Source organism: Crocodylus siamensis, chromosome 6 (assembly GCF_052110815.1).
Source record: "Crocodylus siamensis isolate JL-2025a chromosome 6, ASM5211081v1, whole genome shotgun sequence".
Lineage (NCBI taxonomy): Eukaryota > Metazoa > Chordata > Crocodylia > Crocodylidae > Crocodylus > Crocodylus siamensis.
Genome location: NC_143400.1, coordinates 51,109,142 through 51,133,023, shown reverse-complemented (window position 1 = coordinate 51,133,023; position 23,882 = coordinate 51,109,142). Strand labels below are relative to the sequence as shown.

The window sequence follows — 23,882 nt, the reverse complement described above, 5'->3', positions numbered from 1 at the left end:
AAGGCCAGCCATACCTTGTCATGCATCCAAAGGTGCATCTCAAGCCGGTCCAGAGAGGTGATCCTCCCCATCTATGAGACTTTGGTCAGGCCGCAGTTGGAGCACTGTGTTCAGTACTGGGCGCCGCACTTCAAGAGGGATGTGGCCAGCCTGGAGAGGGTTCAGAGAAGGGCCACCCGCTTGGTGAGAGGGCAGCAGGACAGGCCCTATGAGGAGAGACTGAGGGACCTGAACCTGTTCAGCCTTGGCAAGAGGAGGCTGGGGGGGACCTGATGGCTGTCTACAAACTCATCAGGGGAGATCAACAGCAAATAGGTAGAGCCCTTTTCTCCCCAGCACCACCTGGGGTGACGAGGAACAATGGTAATAAGCTGATAGAGAACAGGTTTAGGTTAGAGATCAGAAGGCGATATTTAACAGTTTGGGTGGCCAAAATCTGGAACCAACTTCCCAGGGAAGTGGTCCTTGCCCCTACCTTGGGCAAATTCAAGAGGAGGTTGGATAATCACCTGTGTGGGGTCTTGTGAACCCAGCATTCATTCCTGCCTGTGGCGGGGGTCAGGCTAGATGATCTGTTCAGTCCCTCCTGACCTTAGCTACTATGAAACTATCAGAGAAGAGCCAGCACCTTCATACTTGCATGTCAGGGAAAAATAATTTCCCTCGCTGCAGGAATGCGTGGTTGAGCATCTCTGTCTCTAAGTCATATAAAAACAGTGATCATGATGCCTCTTCATATAGATCAGTCTATAACTGTATTATTGTCTTGAAGTATTTTTGATGGAATTTGACCTCTAATTGCTTCCTCTGCACACTGGCAATGGGCTCAAAAATGGGGAGTGTCATGCTTGGTAGAGCTATCATTTTTCCTTGGATATCTTCCCTCTGACTGAGGGAATAATTCAGGTGGTTTCAGGCTTTTGGAGCACTGGAGAAATAAGTAGAGAAGTGCTTGAAAGACAAGCATGGAGGGATCATTCAGCTTAGGCAAAATGAAGATGGGGTGGGGGGAAGGGAAGGTGATAAGAGAAGACAGCTGATCTTCAGTACAGAGGAGCTTTAGTTGTACTGGGTCTGAGGACACGTAACAATGAGTTCATGCTCACTCTAGGATGCAAGAAGTGAGCTGAGGGATTTTTAAGGGAAGCTGGACAAAGTCCAAGCAGTGGACAAGGTATGTGCATTTTGGGCAGAATTTTGGACTGGTGGAAAGAAAGGTCACACAGGAAGAACTGGCAGTAGGCAGCCCCTCCCTCCCCTTCCTGGCTGGTGGGAAACAAAGTAGGTACTGAAGGTTTTTGGGGACTTTGACAGCCCACCCCTGCACATAATTCTGTGCTGAGCTGCATGAACAGCTGCTATAAGCACAGGTGAAATAAAAGAGGACAGTTGGCTCATGTTTCCTCCTTTTCTCTAGGTTGGCATTCAAGTTTCAGAGATCTGTACTGAAACTTTCTGTTCTTTCTGTACAACCATCTAGCCAGTGGCTGAGAGTGCTATCAGCTTGTACTTAGAGAGATGGTTTAGGTGCCCTTATCACCAGTGGCCCAAGATTTCTATGACCCCACTTCTCAAGGCACTCTTCTCCCCCCTTTTCTGACATTTCCTTCTTTCACTGTCTATCCATCAGCACCCCACCTTTTAGCTCAGAAGAGGAGTCTGTGGGGGACCACTCCAACCTTTCCCCAGTGAAGGTCAAACATCCCATGAACATGCAGCAAGTGCAAACCCCTTCCAGAATGACACATCATGATGCGAGTGAATCAGACTGGTCTGATCTAGAGTCCTCAGAAGAAAAAGCCAGTCCAGTGATGATTCTTTCAGCTGGAACAACTCCTTCAGGTCAGTCAGTACCAAAATAACCATCATTGGGTGTATCTACACATGTTTTTACGCATGCCTAAATTTAATGCACATTTGCCTAATGTGCACTAAGGCGATTTAGGCAGGCATCTACACATGTATGCACCAAGGCATATTAATGCAGTGCACAGACTGACTTGGGACTAAAGTTAGTCCCAGGTCAGTCAACATACACAGCATTAATGCACCTTAGCATAGCTACATGTACATTAAAGCACTTTAGCTATTCGCGCCTAAATTTGATGCCTGCTTTTGATACCCACATTAGCCATTTTTAAGGTGTATTAAGGCACACATGTGTAGACTTGCACCCTTAATGTGCCTTAGAAATGGCTAATGCACCTTAAATTGGCACATGTAGACATGCTTATCTACTAAAAAACTTCTGAACAGTTAAGGCCAAAGATCTCTACTGTAGTTAATTTTAAAAAAAGGAAGCTCAAATAGCTCAAATCCAATAGCTTGGATTGAGAAATGTATTCCAGCCACCTTCTCCCTCACCATATGCACCAAAGCCCAGACACTAGGCATAGTAGCCAGTTTAGCATGACACAGTGTGAGCTAAGCCACTCCCAGGCTCTCTGTCATGGGAAACTTCCTGGGGATTGCTCAGGACTGCACCAAACTGACTACAATGCCTGATATCTGGGGTGTGTCACTCCCAGAGTAGGAGGCCAGGGGTAGGACATACTTCTGGATGGTGCCTTGGGCTCACCTTGGAGGGCAGAATAGAGATACCCAGAGAAACATGTTTATTTTTATTAGTTCCCTTTCATTATACAAGTTTTAGTTGCTTCTTATAGGACCACAGCATATGTAGTTATTCCCTTCTGGGAACATCAGAGCACAGGTCAAATCCAAGTCCACTGATATTAGAAAAATGAGTCAGGAAGGAAGAAGCCTACCTATTTCCCTCTCGCTGTGAATCTCAATGAACCATCTAGTTGTAGAATCAGAACCATAGAGGAGTGGGGCTGGAAGGGACCTCTGGAGGTCAGCTAGTCCAACCCCCTGCCTGAGTCAGGATCGTCCCTGTCCAAACTGTCCTATACAAATCATTGTGCAGCTTATTAGCAAAACTACATAGTCAACCCTGGCATAACACAAAACATAACACCCGAACCTGCCACAGGTAAAGCAGGGGGATAGTGACAGCCCGTGTCCTACTGCTGCAAGGCTTGTTAAAATAGACTCAAGAGATCCAAGGCAGAGGGCCATACCACGCACTAGAGGAAGGCAAAACCACCACAGTCCATAACAATCTGACCATAGGATAAAATTTCTTCCTGACCTCAAATATGGTGATCGGTCAGACCCTAAGTGGAGAGGCAAGACTTTCTAGCTGGGAACTTCTAGGTTTAAGTCCCAGTAGGAGCACTGGCACAGCCCAGTCAATCCATGTGGAAGTGATATTTATTGTGTGACTGCCTGGTCTTGGACTCTCTTTCTAACCAGCTCTGCTCTGCATAGGGACACGGGTGGCTGCAATAGCGAAGAGCCTGGAGAGCACGCTGAACATGACAGCAAGGAAGCCAGCTGGTGGGGTGAAGCTCCTCCCAGCCCAGAGTACTGACTCTCCAAAAGCGAGTCACTTGGCCAAGAAGCTTCAGGTACTATGGGCAAAAGGCATATTGCTGGAGAAAGACATGCAGCAAGAGGGAAGGGTCTATCTTTTCCAGACCTGGCCTCTGGTATTCAGGAATGCAACAATTCAGTGTGCAAATCACCATAGTCCCAAAATACTTACCAACAGAGATCATTTTATACCCAGTGTTTCAAAACCAACAAGGCATTGGTATGGGGAAGAGAACCGTAGAGCATGTAGACTGGGAAGGATGAGCATGTGCTCTGCTCTGAGCTGATGATTTTTAGTTAGACAGGCTTAGGACTAGTTCAGCAAAATCTGGGTTTCCAAAGTTGAGGTATTTGGTTGAGCCTCCTGGCTGCAAAGCCAAAAGATCAAAATGTGACTTTCCCTTCCCACCACGCCCCCCTGCAGTCCAGCTCTACCATGTAAACACAGCACATGGGAAGTAAGTAACATGGTGTGTGGGAATGAGAATAGAGGATGTGTCCCAGATCAGGTGCATCTTTTTGGGTGGAAGAGGGGATGGAAAGACCTTTTCCAAGAAGAGAGGAGAATTTCTCCCAGCCACTAGTAAGAGACATCCTCATCGCTTGAGAGAACTTGTACTTTACAGTAGTTGGCATAGGGACATGAAGTGGAAAAACACAGTTGAGCTTCTATCAGCCCCAAATGTTTAGAGGGCATAGAAAATTGGTTTTAGTGGCATTTTCAAAACTGTCCACACCTGTCTCAAAATTAAGTATAGAAGGCCCAATAGTTAGGTGGAATTATTTGATATAAATTCATAGTTCATATAGACAATCTCTACTGAGAGGGGCTGTAGTTGCCCTTAAAGTCTCCAAAGATATGCCCCTTTATCCAGTTACAAAGCAACTCCTTTCTAATTTTCATCCAATCACAGCCCTTGAAAAAATGGAAATTCACATAGTAGTAATAGCAATAGTAGTAACATGCAACTGTCAATCCTTCTGGATCATGGTGTGTGTGTGTGTGAGAGAGGTCACCCAGTCCTTCACATCGTAGAAAAAAAACCCCGTGAAATGCTCAGGAAGCAAATGAAAAAGCTGCCTCTGGAACATCACTAGAGATAACTGGAATGACAGAATGGCAAAACTGTTCATCTGCTACAATGGGACATATGTACACATAACCATGGTTTATATGGTAGCATCATTTGGAGTCAAATTGCTTTTTAAATGACTTTTCCTAAGCAGTCCCACCAAGTGTACCAATGTGTACCAATTTGTAACACATAGATATAACTAAAAGTAGAATTACATCAAATAGTGATAAAACATGTACATCTTAATGCAAGATGGCCACAAGATGGTGTCAAGGGACCAGTAATAAACAGTCCCAATCAAATGATTATTGGAGGTTTCTTACTGAAATGACAAAACAACCTGCAAACACTGCTCATAAGCTGAGGGAATGAATCAAGTTCAAAATAAGGCAAAATCTTTCCCAGGAAAAGAGACAAGTATTGAGATTTGGGGATGAACCAACACAAGGCCCATGGGTAAAGAGGGCTCCTGTTGAAAATCCAGCTGCAGTCCTGGGTTTTTAGTTCACTCTAGGAAAAGGAGCTGAAATAGGAAAAGGAGCCATTTGTTTTATTCCATTAGAAGTTAAACCACAACTGAAGGACCATTTTGTACAGCAATGTAGGGAACAGAGACCAGAGAGCACAAGTGGCTGCTCAGAAATAGATTTCAGGGAGACTTGATGGAACTTAATCAACGTTTTCCCTGGTTGTTTTCAGTTTTGCCATTTAATTAGTATTTGATACATTTGATGCATTTCCATCAGCTTTCTTTACTGCTTCTCCCAGACCTTTCAAGTCAAGACTGGGTGCCTGTATAAAAGAGACCCAATAGTGGCCAAATGCTTTGGGAGATGTGACACCAGAGAGGTCTTACTTTCTCCCTGAGTGCCTCTCTGCTCCCTGCCTGATCTGCCACTCTGCTCTCTACTCCCTCTCCCATCAGCTGTGTGCCAAACACAAGGACTGCCCCTGCTGCTTGCATGGCCAATGTGTGTCAAACCCTTGCTGTAGCTCATGGCCAAGACATATGCCTTGTGTACAGGAGTGGACACCCACGGAACAGGAGTGAGTAAGAGCAATGTGCTGCACAAGAGCAAATCTAGGCACAGCACAGAAGCAATGTAGATGTGCCCCATAAATGTTATTGCTGGGCAACAGCCAGCCCTGCCTTGAACTGGGAATTGGTAGGGAGCTGTGAAAGCAAATCAGTAAGCATGCCTTTTATAAATTAGATGCTGGTCAATATGAAGTGTTGAGTATTTTAGAAGTGCTTATAGGGGGGGCAAAGAAGGAAAACATTACACTAACCTTACCCTGGCCCTAGCATCTCAACCTGGTACATTGTGAACAAGGACGATGCCTGGTCATACCCTGTTCCCTCACGCCTTCTTCTCCCTGTTCCCCGTGTAGTCTGTAGATGAGGACAGTGATTTGGAGATCTCCTCCTTTGAAGAAATCACTGAACATCTGGATGCCACGAGTCAGACAAAGATGCCACAGCAGCTGCCCCCTCAGCCTGCTGTGCGGCGCAGCGTAGATTCAGCAGGATCCCAGGCCACCAGCGTCTGGAGCTCCAGCAGCATAAAGACTAGAGGCTGGTGATCCCCTTCTCTTGATGGGAGGTAGAAGTCAAAGTCTGCTGAGCCACGTTGTGGAGCTGACAAAGCAAAGCAACTGGTGGTAGAGCAAAATGCTGACATGGCTGGGGACGGTTTTAGTTGGTCTAATAAAATTACAACATCTAGCCAAAGAACCTTGTCTAGGAATGGTTAGAAAATTTTCTTTGAAAACAAGGAAGGGGAAATCACCACTGGAGGGCTCCATAACCCAACAAATGTGCAGGGACAGCACTTAGCCTGGACTTGGAGGCTGCTGGAAGCTCCACGGGTGTCAGCAATAGTGGACACAGGTTTTAGATTGGATCAAGCAAGTACATTATCCAAAGCAAACTCTACAGCTTAATTGAGCCCTGTCAAATAAGCAGAGGGAGGCTGATTCAGCACCTTGTGCTGTTATTTGTATGGGAAGAGTAACTTTTATCCCATCCAAACAGTAGCATTTTGCACCCTTGCTTTGGGCGTGTGTAAGATAAGAAGCAAAGTGAAGCCCCACAGAGAATCAGCCCAGTGGAGCTGTTAGCTGAAAAGTGTGGAAAACTCATGCAAATCTGTGGGAATTGACATCCCAGACTCTGTCCAAAGATATGCAGCGAGATTCTGCAGCATTTCGTAGAGCCTCCACAGCTACACCACAAGGACACAGTTGGGAGTGGTTATAGTCTGTAGAATTATGGCTTGCAGCTAGGCCTCATAGGGAGCACAGGATGTAGGCACCTTCCTTTGGGTCTCATTGTGAAGAGACCAGTCACCTTTGCAGTCCTTCCCCTTCCCAGAATGTAGGAGATCGCTTCAGACTGGACATAAGGAAAAACTTCTTTACAAGTCGAGTGCTGAGGGTCTGAAACGGGCTCCCTCCAGAGGTGGTACAGTCACCCACCCTGGTGATCTTCAAAAAGTATCTTGATGTCCACCTTGCTGGGGTCATCTGACCCCAGCAGTCTTTCCTACCAAAGTGCAAGGGGGCTTGGACCCGATGATCTTGTAATTCCCTTCCAGCCCCTAACATGTATGAATCTGTTCTCGAGCTATCTAGAAGAACAGAGACCCAGTGACATTACACAGTGTTCCCCTAGTGCTACCTGCCGCAGTACAGCAGGACAGCTGAGCCTACCAATGGCCATTCCTCAACACCACAATCTGGACCACATGTTTAATATTTAGGGTCAGAATGAATGAATATTATATACCAATATACAAGTAATAGACGATCCTATGCAAATGCTGTCTCCTCACTCACCTGGGGATATTCTTCACAGTAGTTTCCCAAAGTCATGATGTATTTCAGCAGATGCTAAAGTGTTAACTAGGTTCCACTATACGTAATCCAGCTCCTTTGTTTTTTTTTTAAAAAAATACTACAGCTGCCTTGTTTTGTTCTTCTAATTCAGAGCATTTTTTCCTGCAAACCTCCAGAGTCTGACCCTCCCAGGAAAATATTTACTACTCAGCATCTACACAAGACACTGACTGCACAGTAGCATCATGTGGCACAAAGCGTGACATGATGCTACCGCACAGCACCACCAAAAAGCCATTTGGGGATGCTACTCTGCAGTAACTCTGATTACTGCACAGTCATTTAATACTAGTGTATTCAAGTAGTAAATAACTGCACAGAAACAACTGCGCAGTCAGCATCTCATGTAGATGCGGCCCATGAAACCCAGAGTCATCAAAGCTGTTTTAATCAACTCTTCTAAACAGCTCTTTGGACTTTTTAAAAAGTTGATCATTCAGATTTTAGGAAAGACAGTTAAAAGCCTATATTTTCACTACATTTCATATTTGAGTATATGTTATTTACTGTTCTATTTTATGGGAAAAAATCTTTGAAGTTAAAATGTTACATATCTGGCTCTTTATATCCATGAGTGTATAGCAGATTCTCAATTTAGGAAAATGGAAATGTGATTTAAATCTAAAATAATATCACTGAGTTTTCATCAAAACTACATGCCTATTGTGTGGCCCACTGTCTCAAAACATGTAAGGTGTGTGTGTGTGTGTGTGCATGCATGTGCATATTTTAACATGGCTGTATATTTCACACATCCCTTTAAAATCACACATTAATTAATGTCCCTGTTTTAATGAAGAATTGTAAATTATGTGTATTATTTATTATGCCAGCAGTACCATAGTTGTGCAAGATACTTTACAGCTAATTTAACAGTCATTATCTTTATTGTTTGCTCATGATCACAATGACGTTAAATACTTTGTTCAATAAAACATGCTTGTTTCAGTGATTTTTTTCTTTTTTTATAGGCTCTTTCCTGCTGTAGGGCAGAGCTGGTATTGGGGGAAATGAACTGCCAGGGTTTTACCTAACATGTGCTACAATAATATAACTAATTTCAGGTGCTAGGTTGGACTTCACCTTACCAGCATGACACAGGAGAAAGCGTGCACAGAAGGAAGAAAAATCCAGTTCCTGAGCAGTGACAAGGAGGTCTCAAGCTGCCATTCTGTTATAATTATTGATCCCCCGTCTCTGTGGGCCAGAGCTGTACTATCACCCAGCACGTCCACAGGTGGCAGATAGCAGACTAACCTTCAGGGAAATAAGCAGGCATAACTCTGATGAATAAGCAGTCACAGACCAAGCAGCACCACCAGCACCAGAATATGTTGAGGACGGCAGATGGAAATGCATGCGCGCTCCTCAATAGCCACATATATCCTTCGACAGTGTTGTGACATGGTGAGTACAGGTTGCCACTATAATAAGCCCATCTGACCCCCAGCCATTGGTCCACAAGTTACAAGAGGCAGTCTAGCATTTGGACAGGACAGGAGTGTGATTTGTCAGCTGTAACTGTGACTGAGCAGCCCTCTTTGAGATCCACTCTGATCATCCTACATGGGAAGGGAGTTAGGAAGAAATACAGAGTACTGTATTAGACAGGCTATGTTTAGGGCACCTTTCCTGACTGGATAACCACATCCAGTGGGATCACCTTTACTGCTGTTAGAAACACCAGCAAAGATGCACCATTGTTTTGGGGACCTGGAACATCAGGGCCCTCATGGACAGCCCTAACAGTGAATGCCCAGAGTGCCACCCTACAATTGTGGCCCAAGACCTCAGGTGACACAACATTAACTGCACTGACTGAGACCTGGCAAGTGGGAGATGCACAGCTCAAAGAATATGGAGGTGGCTATACCTTCTTCTGGATGGATAAACAGGAAGGAGAACGCCAACTTCACAGAGTTAGTTTTGCCATTAAGAATGAACTCATAAACCAACTCAGTGAGTTCTCTATCAGAATCAATAAGGACCTCATGATTCTCTGTTTTGAACTGGTGGGGAGCCAGTATTTCATCAGCATGTATGCCTCAACCCTTGATGCCACTGGTGAAACCAAGGGGGAATTCTGTGCCATCCTTGACCAACTCCTTTCTGATGTTCAGGAGGCAGACGGGCTGATTCTTCTTGGTGATTTCAATGCAAGAGTCAGAAGGGACACTAACCACTGGAAAAGAACCATTGGCAAGGAAAAAGTAGGAAAGGCCAGCTCCAGGGGCAGCCTCCTATGGGCGACTGGTGCCACCTTAGTCAGGGGCAGGAGGGCACAGTCAGTGACTGGGAAGGAGATGTCCCCCCACAGCCAATCTCACCGACCAGCCAATTGCGCTGACCAGGAAGTGGCCATGGCGCTACATCTGGCACTCCCACTCCCTGGCTGGTGCTCGCTTCCGCCTGCTGCCCCAACCTGTCACCTAAGCAGGGAGTGCAGCCTGTAAGGAAGTGCACCAGCATGCTCAGGGGGTGCACATGCACCCCTATGCACCTCCTATGCATCACCACAGCATCCTCCTCCTGACCAAATGCACAAAACATGGACTCATCACCACCAACACCCTGTTCCACCAGAAAAACAGGCACAGGAGGTCATGGCAACACCCACAATCTAAACATTGGCACCTAATTGACTATGTTATTGTCCGTGCCCAAGATCACAAAGATGCTCTGCATCACCCAACCTATGCTAGAAGCTGATGATTGCTGGACCAATTACTGACTCATCTGCTCAGTTATATCACTGAAACTGACTTCCAAATGACAGCTGCAGCAGAAACAATGCCAATGGAAGATCAACATTGAAAGACTCAAGGACCCAAGCAAGTGAGGCCTCTTCCACCAGTGCAACAAAAAACTGTTCATATCCAATCAACAACAATAGGAGAATGTCAGCAGCATGTGGGGTGCTCTCAAGGCCACCATCATCAGTGCCTGGGAAGAGACACTTGGATTCTCTACCAGGAAAGATCAAAACTGGTTTGATGAGAATGACCAGGAGGCCTAAGAGTTGACTGATCACAGGTGCAAGGCCTCTGTGTTTGGCAAAATGATGCCAACTCCAAGCACAAGAAATTGAATCTTCAACAAGCCAAGGCAGAGGGCCAAAGAAGGACCTGTGATATGAAACAAATGGTGGGAAGACAAGGCTAAGAAGATTCAGCATCTTACTGACATCCATGATATGTGAAATTTCTTCAGTGCCACCAAAGCTATCTATGGTCAAAGCACTCAAGGACAATCCCCTTCACACCTAAGGATGGAGAACATCTGATCAAGGAAAGGGGAGCCATCAATGCCCATTGGAAGGAGCAACAATCGAGACTCTGTTGTTGATGAGGGTGACTGGGTGTTGTGGGATGGAGTTGAAAACAGAGATGATCCCAGAATCCTCCAACCCTTAACAAGGTGAGGAAAGCCAAACAGATGAAGAACAACAAGGCATCTGGAGCAGATGGAATCCCCACTGAAATCTTCAAGCTGGGAGGAGAGCAGCTCAAATCACAGATTCATGCCCTCATCTTAAGGTTCTTGAATTATGAAGACATCTCAAATGACCTCATGATTGTGACAATCTTCAAAAAAGGACAGAAGTCTGATTGTGGAAATTACAGTGGGATCACTTTGCTGTCCAGTACAGGAAAGATCATTGCAAGAATCCTCCTGAACCATCTTCTTCCACTTGCTGAAGAGCTCCTCCCAGAATCTCAGTGTGGGTTTAGGGCATCAAGAGGTACAACTGACATGATTTTCAGTGCTCACTAATTGCAGGAGAAATGTCAGGAACAACATAAGCCTCTCTACACTGCCTTTCTTGACCTCACAAAAACTTTCAACTCTGTCAGCTGGCACTAAGCCATAAACAAGCAGCAGCTGTTTGCCATAAACAAGCAGCAACTCCTACGATGGTGTCAACACTGCGTGCTGCGAGGGCCCCTGCCCGGGGGGGCACAGCCTGCCCAGGGCTTGTCTGAGGCCTACACCCAGATAGAGCCCATGGGGGGGCTGGTGTCCCCCCACCCCCTGGCCTGTGGGAGTTGTCCAGCAAGGCCCAGGGGAGCAGGGATTGGGGACCCCCACACCCGTCCTGCGGGCGCCCACCTTAGGGCCCTGGAGACGCAGGTGAGGGAGCTCTAGGAGGAGATTAGCAGGCTGAGGGGAATCAGGGAGGCGGAGGATGAAATTGATGGCTATTTCCTTTCCCTGCAGGGCCACACACCCAAGGAAGAAGTACCTTGGGAAGTGCCCTCCACTGCAGAGTATGAGGCCCTGGCAACTCTGGAGGAGAAGGAAGGAGAGGAGGCAACCAGAGAGGAGACAACTCCACACTCTCCATGATCCAAGCAGGCCGAAGGAGCCAAGCAATCCCGGAGGAAAAAGCATTGAGTGATCATCATAGGCGCCTCCATCCTCAGAGGTACAGAGGGCCCCATCTGTCGCCAGGACCCCTCGACACACGAGGTCTACTGCCTACCCGAAGCAAAGATTCTGGATGTGAAGGGGATGATCCAGACTGTGATCCAGCCCACTGATTACTACCCCACAGTTGTAATCTGTGTGGGTACTAATGATGCGGCCAGGAGATGCCCTGATCACCTGATGGCAGACTACCACGCTCTGGGGGGCATGCTGAAGGAGGTAGGGGCACAGGTGGTTTTCTCTTCTGTCCTACCAGTGAGCAGACGTGGAAGACGGCATGCAACGTGCATTGCAGAGACCAACTGGTGGCTTCAGGAATGGTGTCTCGAGGCGGGCTTTGGCTTCCTCGACAAAGACCCACACATCACGACAAGAGACATGCTTGGATGGAATGGGCTCCACCTCTCCCCTAAAGGTAAGCATGTGTTTTCTTCTAGGTTAGTGGATCTCCTCCGGCAGGCTTTAAACTAGGCTTGTTGGGGGAAGGGGAAGACAAGGGCAGAGGAAGCCTTGGACTGCCAAACCAAGCAACACCCACAAGTACAGCCCAGCGTAGACCGATGAGCAGAACATATACCCAGATAAGCAAAAGGGGCCATGGTAATGCTGAGATTAGGGGGCCAGTGCTCACATCCTCAGGAGGCCTCAAATGCCTCTACACAAATGCTCGTAGTATGGAAAACAAGCAAGAGGAACTCACCATCCTGCTAGCTGACACCAACCCAGACATAGTGGGACTCACTGAAACACGGTGGGACCCAGCTCAGGACTGGGCAGTGAATATCCAGGGCTATAGGCTGTACAGGAGGGATAAGACAGGGAGGAAAGGTCAGGGCATGGCGCTGTACATTAAGGAGGAATACACATTTTTGTCAATTAGCAAAGAATCAGAGGAGGGGCACTCTGAAGTGCTCTGGTTTAGAATACAAGGCAGTCAAGGGGAAAGAGACTTAACGGTGGGGGTCTACTACAAACCACCCAACCAAGGGGAAGAGCTAGACTGGGAATTCTTAAGTCAGCTCACGGGGGTAGTTAGGTCAAAGGACGTGGTCATCAGAGGTGACCTGAACTTTCCAGACATCTGCTGGGAAGAGCAGTCAGCCAGGTCTGACCGCTCACGTAGGTTCCTAGCCAGAATGCAGGACCTCCATCTAACCCAGGAGGTGCACAGCCCTACCAGGGGAGACGCCTTGTTGGACCTGGTGCTGGCCACGGGAGACGATCTGGTGAGGGGGCTGCAGGTGCTCGACCACCTGGGCGACAGCGATCATCGCCTGCTGGAATTCACCATCCAGCGCAAGATGGCAAAGGCCTGCAGCAAGGCAGCAGCCCTAGATTTCAGGAGGGCGGACTTCAATGAGCTAAGGAGAATAGTCGGGGAAGCACTGAGGTCCCGGAGGGGAGGGGAGGCAGGTGTCCAAGAAGAGTGGTCGCTCCTTAAGGAGACAATGCTCCAAGCCCAAAAGGAGGTAATCCCAACACAGGTCAAAGGGAGCAGGAGGGCGCAAAAGCCCCCATGCCTCACCAAAAGCATCCGGGAATGTCTCCTAGCTAAAAGGGAGGTGTACACCCAATGGAAGGGAGGGGCCATCACCAGGGAGGACTATATTGTGTTTGTTCAGGGATGCAGGGGAGCAGTCAGGAAGGCCAAGGCGGAGATGGGACTGGCACTAGCTTCCCAGATCAAGGACAACAAGAAGTCCTTTTTTAAATACTCAGGGGGCAAGAAGAAGGTACCAGATAACGTGGGGCCCCTGCAAGACATGCTAGGAAATTTGGTTGTCACACCAGATGACAAAACTAACATACTTAACGATTTCTTTGCCTCCATTTCCTGAGCAGGGACTGGAACAGCCACCCCCCCTCTGGGACCCGCTTAGACCTCAGGGGAGGCGCACCTGGCCAAGGGTTAGTGAGGATCTAGTCAGGGAACTTCTGGGGGGACTGAACGTATTCAAGTCAGCTGGTCCGGAGGATCTCTACCCTAGTGTGCTGAGGGAATTAGCTGTGGTCATTGCGGGACCCCTGGCATGGCTTTACGAGCCCTCGTGGTGCTCTGGTGTGGTGCCAGAGGACTGGAAGAGGGCCAATGTGGTTCCCATCTTCAAAAAGGGGAGGAAGGAGGACCTAGGAAACTATAGGCCAGTTAGTCTTACCCCAATACCGAGCAAGCTTTTTAGAGAATTATTCTGGCACATGTCCATGAGGGGCCAGCAGAGGAGATTATGCTTAGGGGCAATCAACACGGGTTCATTAGAGGCAGGTCCTGTCAGACCAACCTGATGGCCTTCTACGACCAGGTCACCAAATCCTTAGATGCAGGGGTAGCAGTGGACATAGTCTTCCTGGACTTCCGGAAGGCCTTCGACACCGTCTCTCACCCCGTTCTCATTAAGAAACTGGGGGACTGTGGTGTCGACACCTACACACTCAAATGGGTCGCCAACTGGCTGGAGGGCTGCACCCAGAGAGTGGTGGTGGATGGGTCATTTTCGACCTGGAAGGAAGTTGGGAGTGGGGTCCCCCAGGGCTTGGTCCTTGGGCCCACACTGTTCAACATCTTCATCAGTGACTTGGACGAGGGGGTAAAAAGCACCCTGTTCAAATTTGCTGATGACACCAAGATGTGGGGGGATGTGGGCATGCTAGAAGGAAGGAATAGGTAACAATCGGACCTAGACAGGTTACAGGGGTGGGCGGACTAGAATAGGATGAGATTCAACACTGACAGTGCAAAGTGATGCACCTGGGGAGGAAGAACCAGCACCATACCTACAGGCTGGGGAACTCCCTTCTCGTCAGTGCAGAGGCAGAAAAGGATCTTGGAGTCATCATTGACTCCAAGATGAATATGGGCTGGCAGTGTGGGGATACGGTCAGGAAGGCCAACCACACCTTGTCATGCGTCCACAGATGCATCTCGAGCAGGTCCAAGGAGGTGATCCTCCCCATGTATGCGGCACTGGTTAGGCCGCAGCTGGAGTATTGCATCCAGTTCTGGGTGCTGCACTTCAAGAGGGATGTGGACAACATGGAGAGGGTCCAGAGGAGGCCACCCGCATGATCAGGGGGCAGCAGGGCAGGCCCTACAAGGAAAGGCGATGGGACCTGAACCTGTTCAGCCTCCACAAGAGAAGGCTGAGGGGGGATCTAGTGGCCTGTTACAAACTAGTTAGAGGGGACCAGCAGGCACTGGGGGAGTCCCTGTTCCCCTGTGCACTACCAGGAGTAACTAGAAATAATGGTCACAAGCTGGCAGAGGGTAGATTCAGATTAGACATCAGGAGGCGCTACTTCACAGTCAGGGGGGCTAGGGTCTGGAACCAACTTCCAAGAGAAGTGGTGCTGGCCCCTACCCTGGGGGTCTTTAAGAGGAGGCTAGATGTACACCTTGCTGGGGTCATTTGACCCCAGTACTCTTTCCTGCCATGGCAGGGGGTCGGACTTGATGATCTGCTCAGGTCCCTTCCGCCCCTACAAACTATGAAACTGAGAAGTGCTGTGGAGGATCCTTCTGAAGTATGGATACCCACTGAAATTTGTCACTCTTCTCTGCCTGCTCCATGATTGTATGCAATGAGTGGTTCTCAGTAATGAATATGTTACAGATCCCTGTGAGGTTAAGAAGGGAGTTAAGCAAGGCTGCATTATCACTCCAATACTCTTCTCAATATTACTTCCCATGATGCTACATCTGACCACCAGCAAGCTTCCAACTGTAGTGGACCTAAACTACCAAATGGATGGTAAGCTATTTAACCTCAACTGACTCCAAGCAAAAACCAAGACCACCCCAACCTCAATCAATGAGCCCCAGTACTCCAATGATGCTGTAGTGTGTGCTCACTCAGAAGCAGAACTTCAGGAAATCATCAACATCTTTACTGAGGTATACAAGAAAATGGAACTGACACTTAATATTCAGAAGACTAACGTTCTTCACAAACAAGCTCCTAATGAACAGTCCCCAGCTCTGGTAATCCAGATCCACGGTGAGACTCTGGAGAATGTTGAGTCTTTCCCATACCTCAGAAGCCATCTCTTGCAGAAGGCTGACATCAGCAAAGAAATCCAACATCACCTCAAATGTACAAATGCAGCCTTTGGACACCTGAAGAAACAGGTGTTCAAAGATCATAACATCAGATTTGAAACAAAGCTCACGGTTTATCAAACAGTTTTGATCCTTTCTCTGATGTACCAAGGTAAGACATGGACAATGTACAGGAGACATCTAAAGTTGTTGGAGAAGTACCATCAATGCTATATGTGGAAGATCCTCTGAATCCAGTGGGAAGACAGACGCACCAACATTAGCATCCTCCTGCAAGCAAATACCAGGAGCATTGAGGTGATGATCATCCAACATTGACTTCACTGGACCAGCTATATCATATGGAGGTTGAACTCCAGACTCCCAAAACAAGTTCTATTGTCCCAGCTCAGCCAAGATGTACGCTTAAGAGGAGGGCAGAAAAAGCACATCAGGGACAACCTCAAGGCCAACTTTAAAAAAAATGCAACATTGATGTCATCTCATGGGAGACTATCACCCAGGACTGCCCAAAATAGAGGAAGAGTCTGTGCAGGAATCTCAGTACTTTGAAACCTCACAAGAACAGGAGAGGGAAAAACAGGAGTGGCAAACACAGCATGTCATGGACCAGATCAAGAATCCAGCACCCCCCTCCTACATGGAAACACATGTCCGAGCTGCAGTAAAGTCTGTAAATCTCAGGCCTTATCTGCCATCTTCCAACACACAGCTAAGACAGTCATGGAAAGCAATCATCCTTGACTGCGAAAGATTGCCAAAGAACAATTCTATGCAATATAGTGAATTTAGCTCAAAGTCTGTCAATTGTACTAGGAGCTATACAAACCCTTAGGAAGAGACTCTCTCTGAAGATCTTCCCTCTCTAAGAAGACAAGCTAGAAGTGAAGGGCCTTACCTAAGACCATGTATCAGAACACTGGGAGAACTGAGTATAGAAACTAGTCGCCTAAAATTTTGTTATAGATAGCAGGTGGAGAAGATTCATGATACGGTCACAGGCACTCAGTCTGTTCAGGGTACTGAATTTATTAAATATGTATGTAAGCAATACAATCTACTAAAGAAATCATGCTTCTATAGCTTTGCTGTCAGAGCAGGTCCTGTGAATCGTTCAGTCTCCGAGGATACTCTGGGATTCACACATGCCAAGTTGTTGTATTGGCAGAAAGTCCAGCTGGTGTCTCATCTTCGTACATTGTCTTTTCATATGTGTATATATGCGCATATATATATGTGTGGGGGGGTATGAAAATATATACATCTCCCATCTTTTGTTTGAGCTTCTACAGTACTTTTCCACTTCTTTTGTTTCCAATCTCACTTAATACCTTTCCCCATTTCTACTTTGTTGTACTTACGCTCATAACTCATGGTCAGCTTGTGACTAGCCTATATACAGACGGATATAACCATAATACTGTATGTTCAAATGTGGCATTCTATGTCGCTGATACAGCAGTCACCATGACCTGACTCACAGTTATTGTGTGCATCACGCAGCCATCCAGCTAAAAGGCCACTATATAAAGATCCAGCAAAGAGTCTTAACAAGGACGCTTATATTGACAGCCATTTTGTTACAAGGATTCTAAACCAGTTGTTCTCATGCACTTGGCCAACAGATGGTGCTTTGTAACCATTTTGGCATGTTAGACTCTGCAGAAATATAAGGCACAAAAGGAAGGAGTCACCAAAAAACACACAAAAAAAACCCACATGGAAGGAAGTAGAAGGTTTCAAAAGTATCATTTTCAGGGCTGTGCCCAATACAATCAATAGGCAAACCTAAACGCTCTGAAAAACAAGAGCAGGAAGAGCTGCAGCCTTGGTTAGTGACTGAGCTAGGGATGGTGTAAACACAAAACATGATAGAGGGGTTGCTGCTAGCTGACTTCCAGATGAACTGTTTCCTACGCATGCTGGGTGGGAGGTTAGCATGATATTGTGGTATCATGATATAAGTCTACAAGAGAATTGAGCTGTGAAAAATACTCCCCTTTCTTCCAGACATTAGAAATGTATTTACCATCCATAGGCCATCATTATTCAATTAGGCCTCATGTAGAGTATGGTTCTGTATTAATTAAGCATCACTACAGTTGAGGTACGCCTCAAAAAAAAAATAAAATAGGTACGACCTGGAGAAGTAATTTCCAGCTCAGCAAAGGTTTTAACCATCGTTAAGGTTTTAAAGAGCATGCTGGACAAAAATAGCTGATTTTGTCAATGTGCATGGATGTTGTCTATATTTATCTTTTTCCCTAGGCTAGCAGTAAAAGGGTATTTTATAGCAAGTGGTGAACTCAGTATATTGCAATCACTCTCAGTGTCATTCTACAGAAGAGATTTCTTTAGGCTGGTTGAAAATTTTCCACTGAGGCTGTGTTTCGATGGAAAATTGGTTTTGAGCAAATGAAATTTTGCAAAAAAAAATGTGTTTGTTTTTTCCGGAAAAATGTTGATTGTTTAGCAGGGGGGAGGGGGGCAGTGAGTCAGAAACTGAAACTGAACTGTTCTCCTCTCTGGACTGGGTTCCCCACTTAGACTAAAATCACAGAATCATAGAAAATGTAGGGCTGGAAGGGACCCCAGGAGGCCATCTCATGCAAACCCCTGCTAAAGGAAGGCATTGTTCCTAGCTAACCCAAACCAACCAAGACAAGTGTTGGTTGAATTTGTTATTAAAAACTTTGGGAACAAACCTTCATGCATAACTGCCTGAGACATCTAATACACGCTTTAACCTCCTCCAGGTGAAGCAAGGGGGTGTGGGCACCGTGAATGCCGTTCCACTGCAAAGACAGAGCAGTTTGGTGAAATACACTGAAAAGATCTGAGGAAGAAGACCACATCCACTGCTACAAAGGAAGGCAAATCCTCCCTGCAGTCCACACCAGTCTGATTACAGGGTACAATTCCTTCCTGATCCCAAATTTGGAGACTAGTCTGATCCCAAAACTTCACTAAGGCACCACAGCCCGGAGGATTCTTACATGATGACATGATAAAAACTCAATCAGAGAAGACATGATGTTGATGAAGTCCATTTTGGGAGACTGAGTCATGGAGGAGATTGGTGGACACTAAAGTTACAAATTCTTTGAGGTATTATGGTGTTATTTTAGTGTCATAAGTTTTGTTTTCTGGGATTTGGGAGCAAATGTGGGTTTTTTCATGAAAAATTTAAGCTAAAATGATTTTCCTATTGGTTTGGATGAAATTTTCTGCAGAGAAGCACTTTTTCACCATCTTTGATACAGTTTTCCATGTACCTGCTCACTGTGATGCAAAATCCAATAGTGTCATGGCAGGACAGTGTCTGGTTTATTGCATATTAGCATCATCAAATGCGCTTGACACACTACACAGTGATAATACCCGAGAGAAATAGATGTGAATTCCCCCCAGCATGTGGATTACTGAATCCAAGAGAATAAGAATAATAATAATAAAAAGATAAAAAATGCACAGCCTAAGAGGGAGTTCAAAAGTGTGGGCAGGGAACCTGACTTTGAATCAAGTTGAAATACAGAGAGAGGTGTCTTGGCAATTCCTTCACACAAAGATTTTTTTGTAACAGCATTAAGAAAACAAATTCAGCTTCTCCCGCAAGAGAAACAGAAAGGAACAAAAGCCTAATCCAAAATGAATTTCCCCTTTTCTGTGAAGATGAGATTCCAAAACAACACAAGACAATGAAACTATGTAACAGCAAATACAACTGGGACTCTGGCAGGCCAGCCTTCTGCGCACAGAAACCTTGCATGCAAATTGGAGAAACCGATGCCTGGTGCAACTAATGGGCTGCTTTTGGGCATTGTGCTTTGGGTCACAGCTCAGTGTCAGAGGGGGAAAACCATCTCCTTGGTATCTCTGCCCCTGGCCTTCACCTAGTATAAGTTGGTGTAGTTCTACATCTAGTCCCTTATTTTTCAGTGGGATTGTTTACTTTCTACCATGTTGCTTTATATTCTAGGATGGCAGTGAGAGCCCCAGGAGAAGTTTCTGGCTCTCAGTCTTTAGATAAGAACCAGGGGGCTCAGCAGAAACAACTGGGGTCTGAGCTGCAAAAAGGCTTTGTGGCCAAAAAGCTAAGTTCTGCCAGAGATCCAACCCTGCAAGGCTTAGGGTCTGATCCTGCTTCCAAAGAAGTGATTGGCCAAGTTCTCATTAGTTCAAAGGGTGTGATATCCAATAGCCACAAATACCATATTTTCTCACATACAATATTGCCCCAAATAAGACATGCACCTTGTTTTTAGAAGGCTGAATGTAGAAAAAGGATTTTCCCAGAGTCACGGCCAACTACAGAGTATGTCCTCCTGGAAACATACACAGTGCCCAGGAAGTGAGACACAAAGTAGCAGGAGCTTCCTGCTGGGTAGGTTAGGCACAAGGGTAGGCCCCAGACCCTTGCAAAGGCAGTAGCAAGACTGCTCGTTCTTTGCTGTAGCTAATTCTTTATATAAGATCCTGTTAATAAAGCGTTGTTTCTACATTGCAAGCCTCATCAAGATGCTATCAGTGGCTAACTTGGAACCACAGCTGACCCAGCTTAGACTTGCTTTGCAGAAGGACAGGGTGCTGATTCCCTGCTGCTTGACCTACACTGAAATCACTGAAGATCTGCTGGTCTAACAGCAGAGTAACATAGTGCAGACTCCAATCCAAGTGACACATGATGCCAGGCCCTGGATTTGAGAATCAAAGGTTCATCCACATAAGGCCACCCAACCTCAACACTAAGCTCTCACCATCAGCGCCCAACTCCCAGGCGGTGATCCTAATCCCTGCTTATATTTGATCAGGGACTTCCTCTTCCAAAAAGTCAGAACAGCAGCATTGTCTACCCCAGCAGCTGAGATGCTTCTGAGTGGCTGGGGATGGATGAAGAGGTCCTTTTCTGTCATGCCATATAGTGCCATCTGCAGGCATTGGGCTTCTGGGCCTCCACAACAACAGCCTTAAAAGGACTGGGTCAGGCCCTTCCTGCAGCTGTCATCTCAGACTTCCTGCCAACACAGGCAGATGCCACCATAGTGTTTACACTGTGGTCACTTCTTCATGGCTACAAGGGTTAGAAATGAATAGTTCCTTTAAGTGAAAGCTGAGATTCTAACACAATCACTGTGCACAGGCTGACAGTATTTATGCCTTAATTTATTTTGGTTCCTTTGGCTGTATCAACCCTGGGATGCTACCATAAATACGCAGATCTGGCCATGCCCCTCTATTTCAGCCATCAGTCAGTCCCATAGTATTCCAGATGTTGGTCCACTCCTTTATACTTCTCTGCAAAGGCCCTTATTACCTTATGCTACATACACACACAACTTCTTTCTAAGCCACATCTCCCAACTATTCCAATGGGATCTCACTTCTGTCCCTCAGTCCTCCCTATTCCAGCAGGCCATGGCTTCTATCCACACACATATGGCTCTGCTGATGCCCCCACATCCCAGCCTACCAACTGCCTCGCTATTCCAGTCTTCTGCATTTCACACTTAGCTCCACTGAGGCTCCTCAATCCCAACCTACACCTGCTCTTACTTCTTCAGCACCTACAAGACATTTACTACAGAGCAGCGTAATTAGCTCTGCAGCAAATGTTTCAGCATCTACACATGCAGCCCTACTAGGCCACAATAAGCTAATCAGCTCCACAGCAGATTAGTATTTGTAAATACAAGTACTATCCTGCTGCAAAGTTTTTTTGTGCACAGCAATGCACATATAGACACTGACCCAGATGGCTATGGCATGAGCATGCTCCAGTGCAGAGCTTGGCCCTCCACACCAATCGAACCAAGATCTGGCAAGCTGACCCCCAGGACCCCCTGCCAGATGGGGCTGCTATAACCAAGTTCAATGTGCTGCAGTTCTGGGTGCACATTCAAATGTGGACCTGGGAGTAATAAACTCTGACAAAATATATACCAGAGTGTATTGCTTTGTATTAATTGCACATGTAGATGTGCCCGACCACGTCACAAATACTTGTGCAGTTATTTAAACTTGTATAAAAGGGGTGCAGACAGGGTTAATGAAACAGAGCATATAATGTGAGCATTTTATATTAGCAACATTTTGCATCTGCTTTGTAAAGTGTTTGCGACCATACCAATGGCAATACAACAAAAAGCAAAGAAAGTGCTGTCCATAATTAGAGCATGCTTTAACAATCTAACCAGTACATAAAAGCATCTGGCTAAAACATTTGTTTCTGACTCATGTGAGATGACTTTTTATAGCAAAATATGATTAAATGAAAACATTATCCCTTTATAGTAACAAGAACGAAAAGGAACACACAATTAATAGGGTGAATCATGACTTTTCAAATGTATTTGAAATGTATGCATCATTTCAAATTTTCCATCCAACAACAACATTATTTCAAACCAAGCATGACAAATATTGAATGAGGCTGAATAGCAAAACATAAAAATTAAAATCAAGGGTTCCCCCCGCCCCCCGCTTCCTTCTGCCCCATTTGCTAAAGGAAAGCTCCTTTGTCTCCATTCAAAATAGTTGGTTCTGTTTTGAGGACAAGTTGAAAACTAGAACTATTTTTTAACATCCTTTAGAGATGTGTCTTAGAAAATACTTCTCATGTTTGACCGGTACTGTTTGCTAATAAAAGGTTTCTCTAAATCTTCTGTTGTATGATCCCTAACTCTGTTTCATTCATGGAAAACGTAAGAGAGATTGTACCTGGCCAAGAGTCTTGGCCAAAATAAAAAAAGGCAAATGTGGGAAAAGAGTTAAGAAATATCAGAAAATCTCATTTTAAAATGAAACATGTTGATCTTTTGTTTTAAATTGGTATTTTACATTTAAAAATTGACCTTATTCTTAAAAATTGAAGAATAAAGTATTAGAACTGGTTAAATAACCCAAATCAAAAGGAAATGAAACATTTTATTTTGGAACAAGCAACACATACCATGGTAATCCAAAATGAAATGGTTTTGTTTTCATTTCACTTAAAATTTAAAAAGAAAAAAATATGGTTGGGTTTGACCTGAGCCACTTTTTAAAATAATGTTTCAGTTCAGCCACTGAACCAAAACACCTATTTGTCACACTTTACCTGTGGTCTCTGACATCCTACATTTTGGTCACGAAACATTTTATATGCAGAAGCAATAAGGCAGGAGAAGAATTACTGAAGCACTGGCTGGGTCCCAACTGCTGCTGTTGACCTACTAGCACTCTTCTGCTAGTACCCATGATTCCAGTACCAGCCCATTGTTCATGCGGATTATCCGATACAGAATAAAGAAGTGAGAGAGAAAGAAGAAAATTCAAGCAACCCTGGTGGAAAGAGGAACTTGGCTGCAGGAAAGTCTTTAAAAACTATCATTGCCATGCAGTCGATATAAATTTTGCTTCTTACCTGTGATAGACACAGTGAAGGATTGGGTTATCTTACTTTGCTCTCATAGCTCCCCTAGCCAATGTAACTAAACCTCTGGTGAGCCACAGACAGCTTTGCCTTCAGAAAAGTGTTTTGTTAGCTAAGCCTATGTTGTCTGGAAAGGCTGCACAGCTCCACCAGCTGAGAAAGTCCTTCTGTGGACATATGCTGCACCTCCACTAGCTATCCCAGCAGAAACTCCTTAGTGTAGACAGCCACACGCACCCCACAAAATATTTTCTGCACCATAGATCACTTTGTAAACCCATATGGTCTCCATTCAGCCCCTGAGCTTAGCATCGTTGTAAGAAGTTCATATCTTCTTTTGCTTCACCACTTCCAGATTCTCCAAGAACAAGATATATTATATTAAGATCAGAGTCAGAAATGCAAAGATATCCTCCAGAGTTGTCCAGTTAGCAGGAGAGACAGCAATCAGGGCTTCTAGCTGTGACTCAAATACTTGCCCACTGGAAGGGACAAAGGGAAAGCTGTACTAACAGTGGAACAAGTATTAAGCATGTTTTACTGGTATATTTGCTGGGGCATCTTTTAATCTGTAAAT

The 23,882-nt window shown here is 45.7% G+C and overlaps 1 protein-coding gene across 4 annotated transcripts in view; it reads left to right on the top strand.

Annotated features, from left to right (window-relative positions):
* Nucleotides 1-22,533, top strand: part of DZIP1L (DAZ interacting zinc finger protein 1 like) — a 52,213-nt gene extending 29,680 nt beyond the window's left edge. For 3 of the 4 annotated variants that reach the window (XM_090051606.1, XM_090051605.1, XM_090051604.1), the window contains 3 exons: nt 1,631-1,842; nt 3,334-3,473; nt 5,907-8,360. In XM_090051606.1, coding sequence (XP_089907732.1) covers nt 1,631-1,842; nt 3,334-3,473; nt 5,907-6,098 — 544 coding nt within the window. In that variant the 3' untranslated portion in view covers nt 6,099-8,360. Of the gene's footprint in view, nt 1-1,630; nt 1,843-3,333; nt 3,474-5,906; nt 8,361-8,476; nt 8,820-11,630; nt 12,256-18,650 lie in introns of those variants that run through there. The other variant, XR_016442939.1, reaches the window with a different exon arrangement.
* Nucleotides 22,534-23,882: the final 1,349 nt, after the last annotated feature.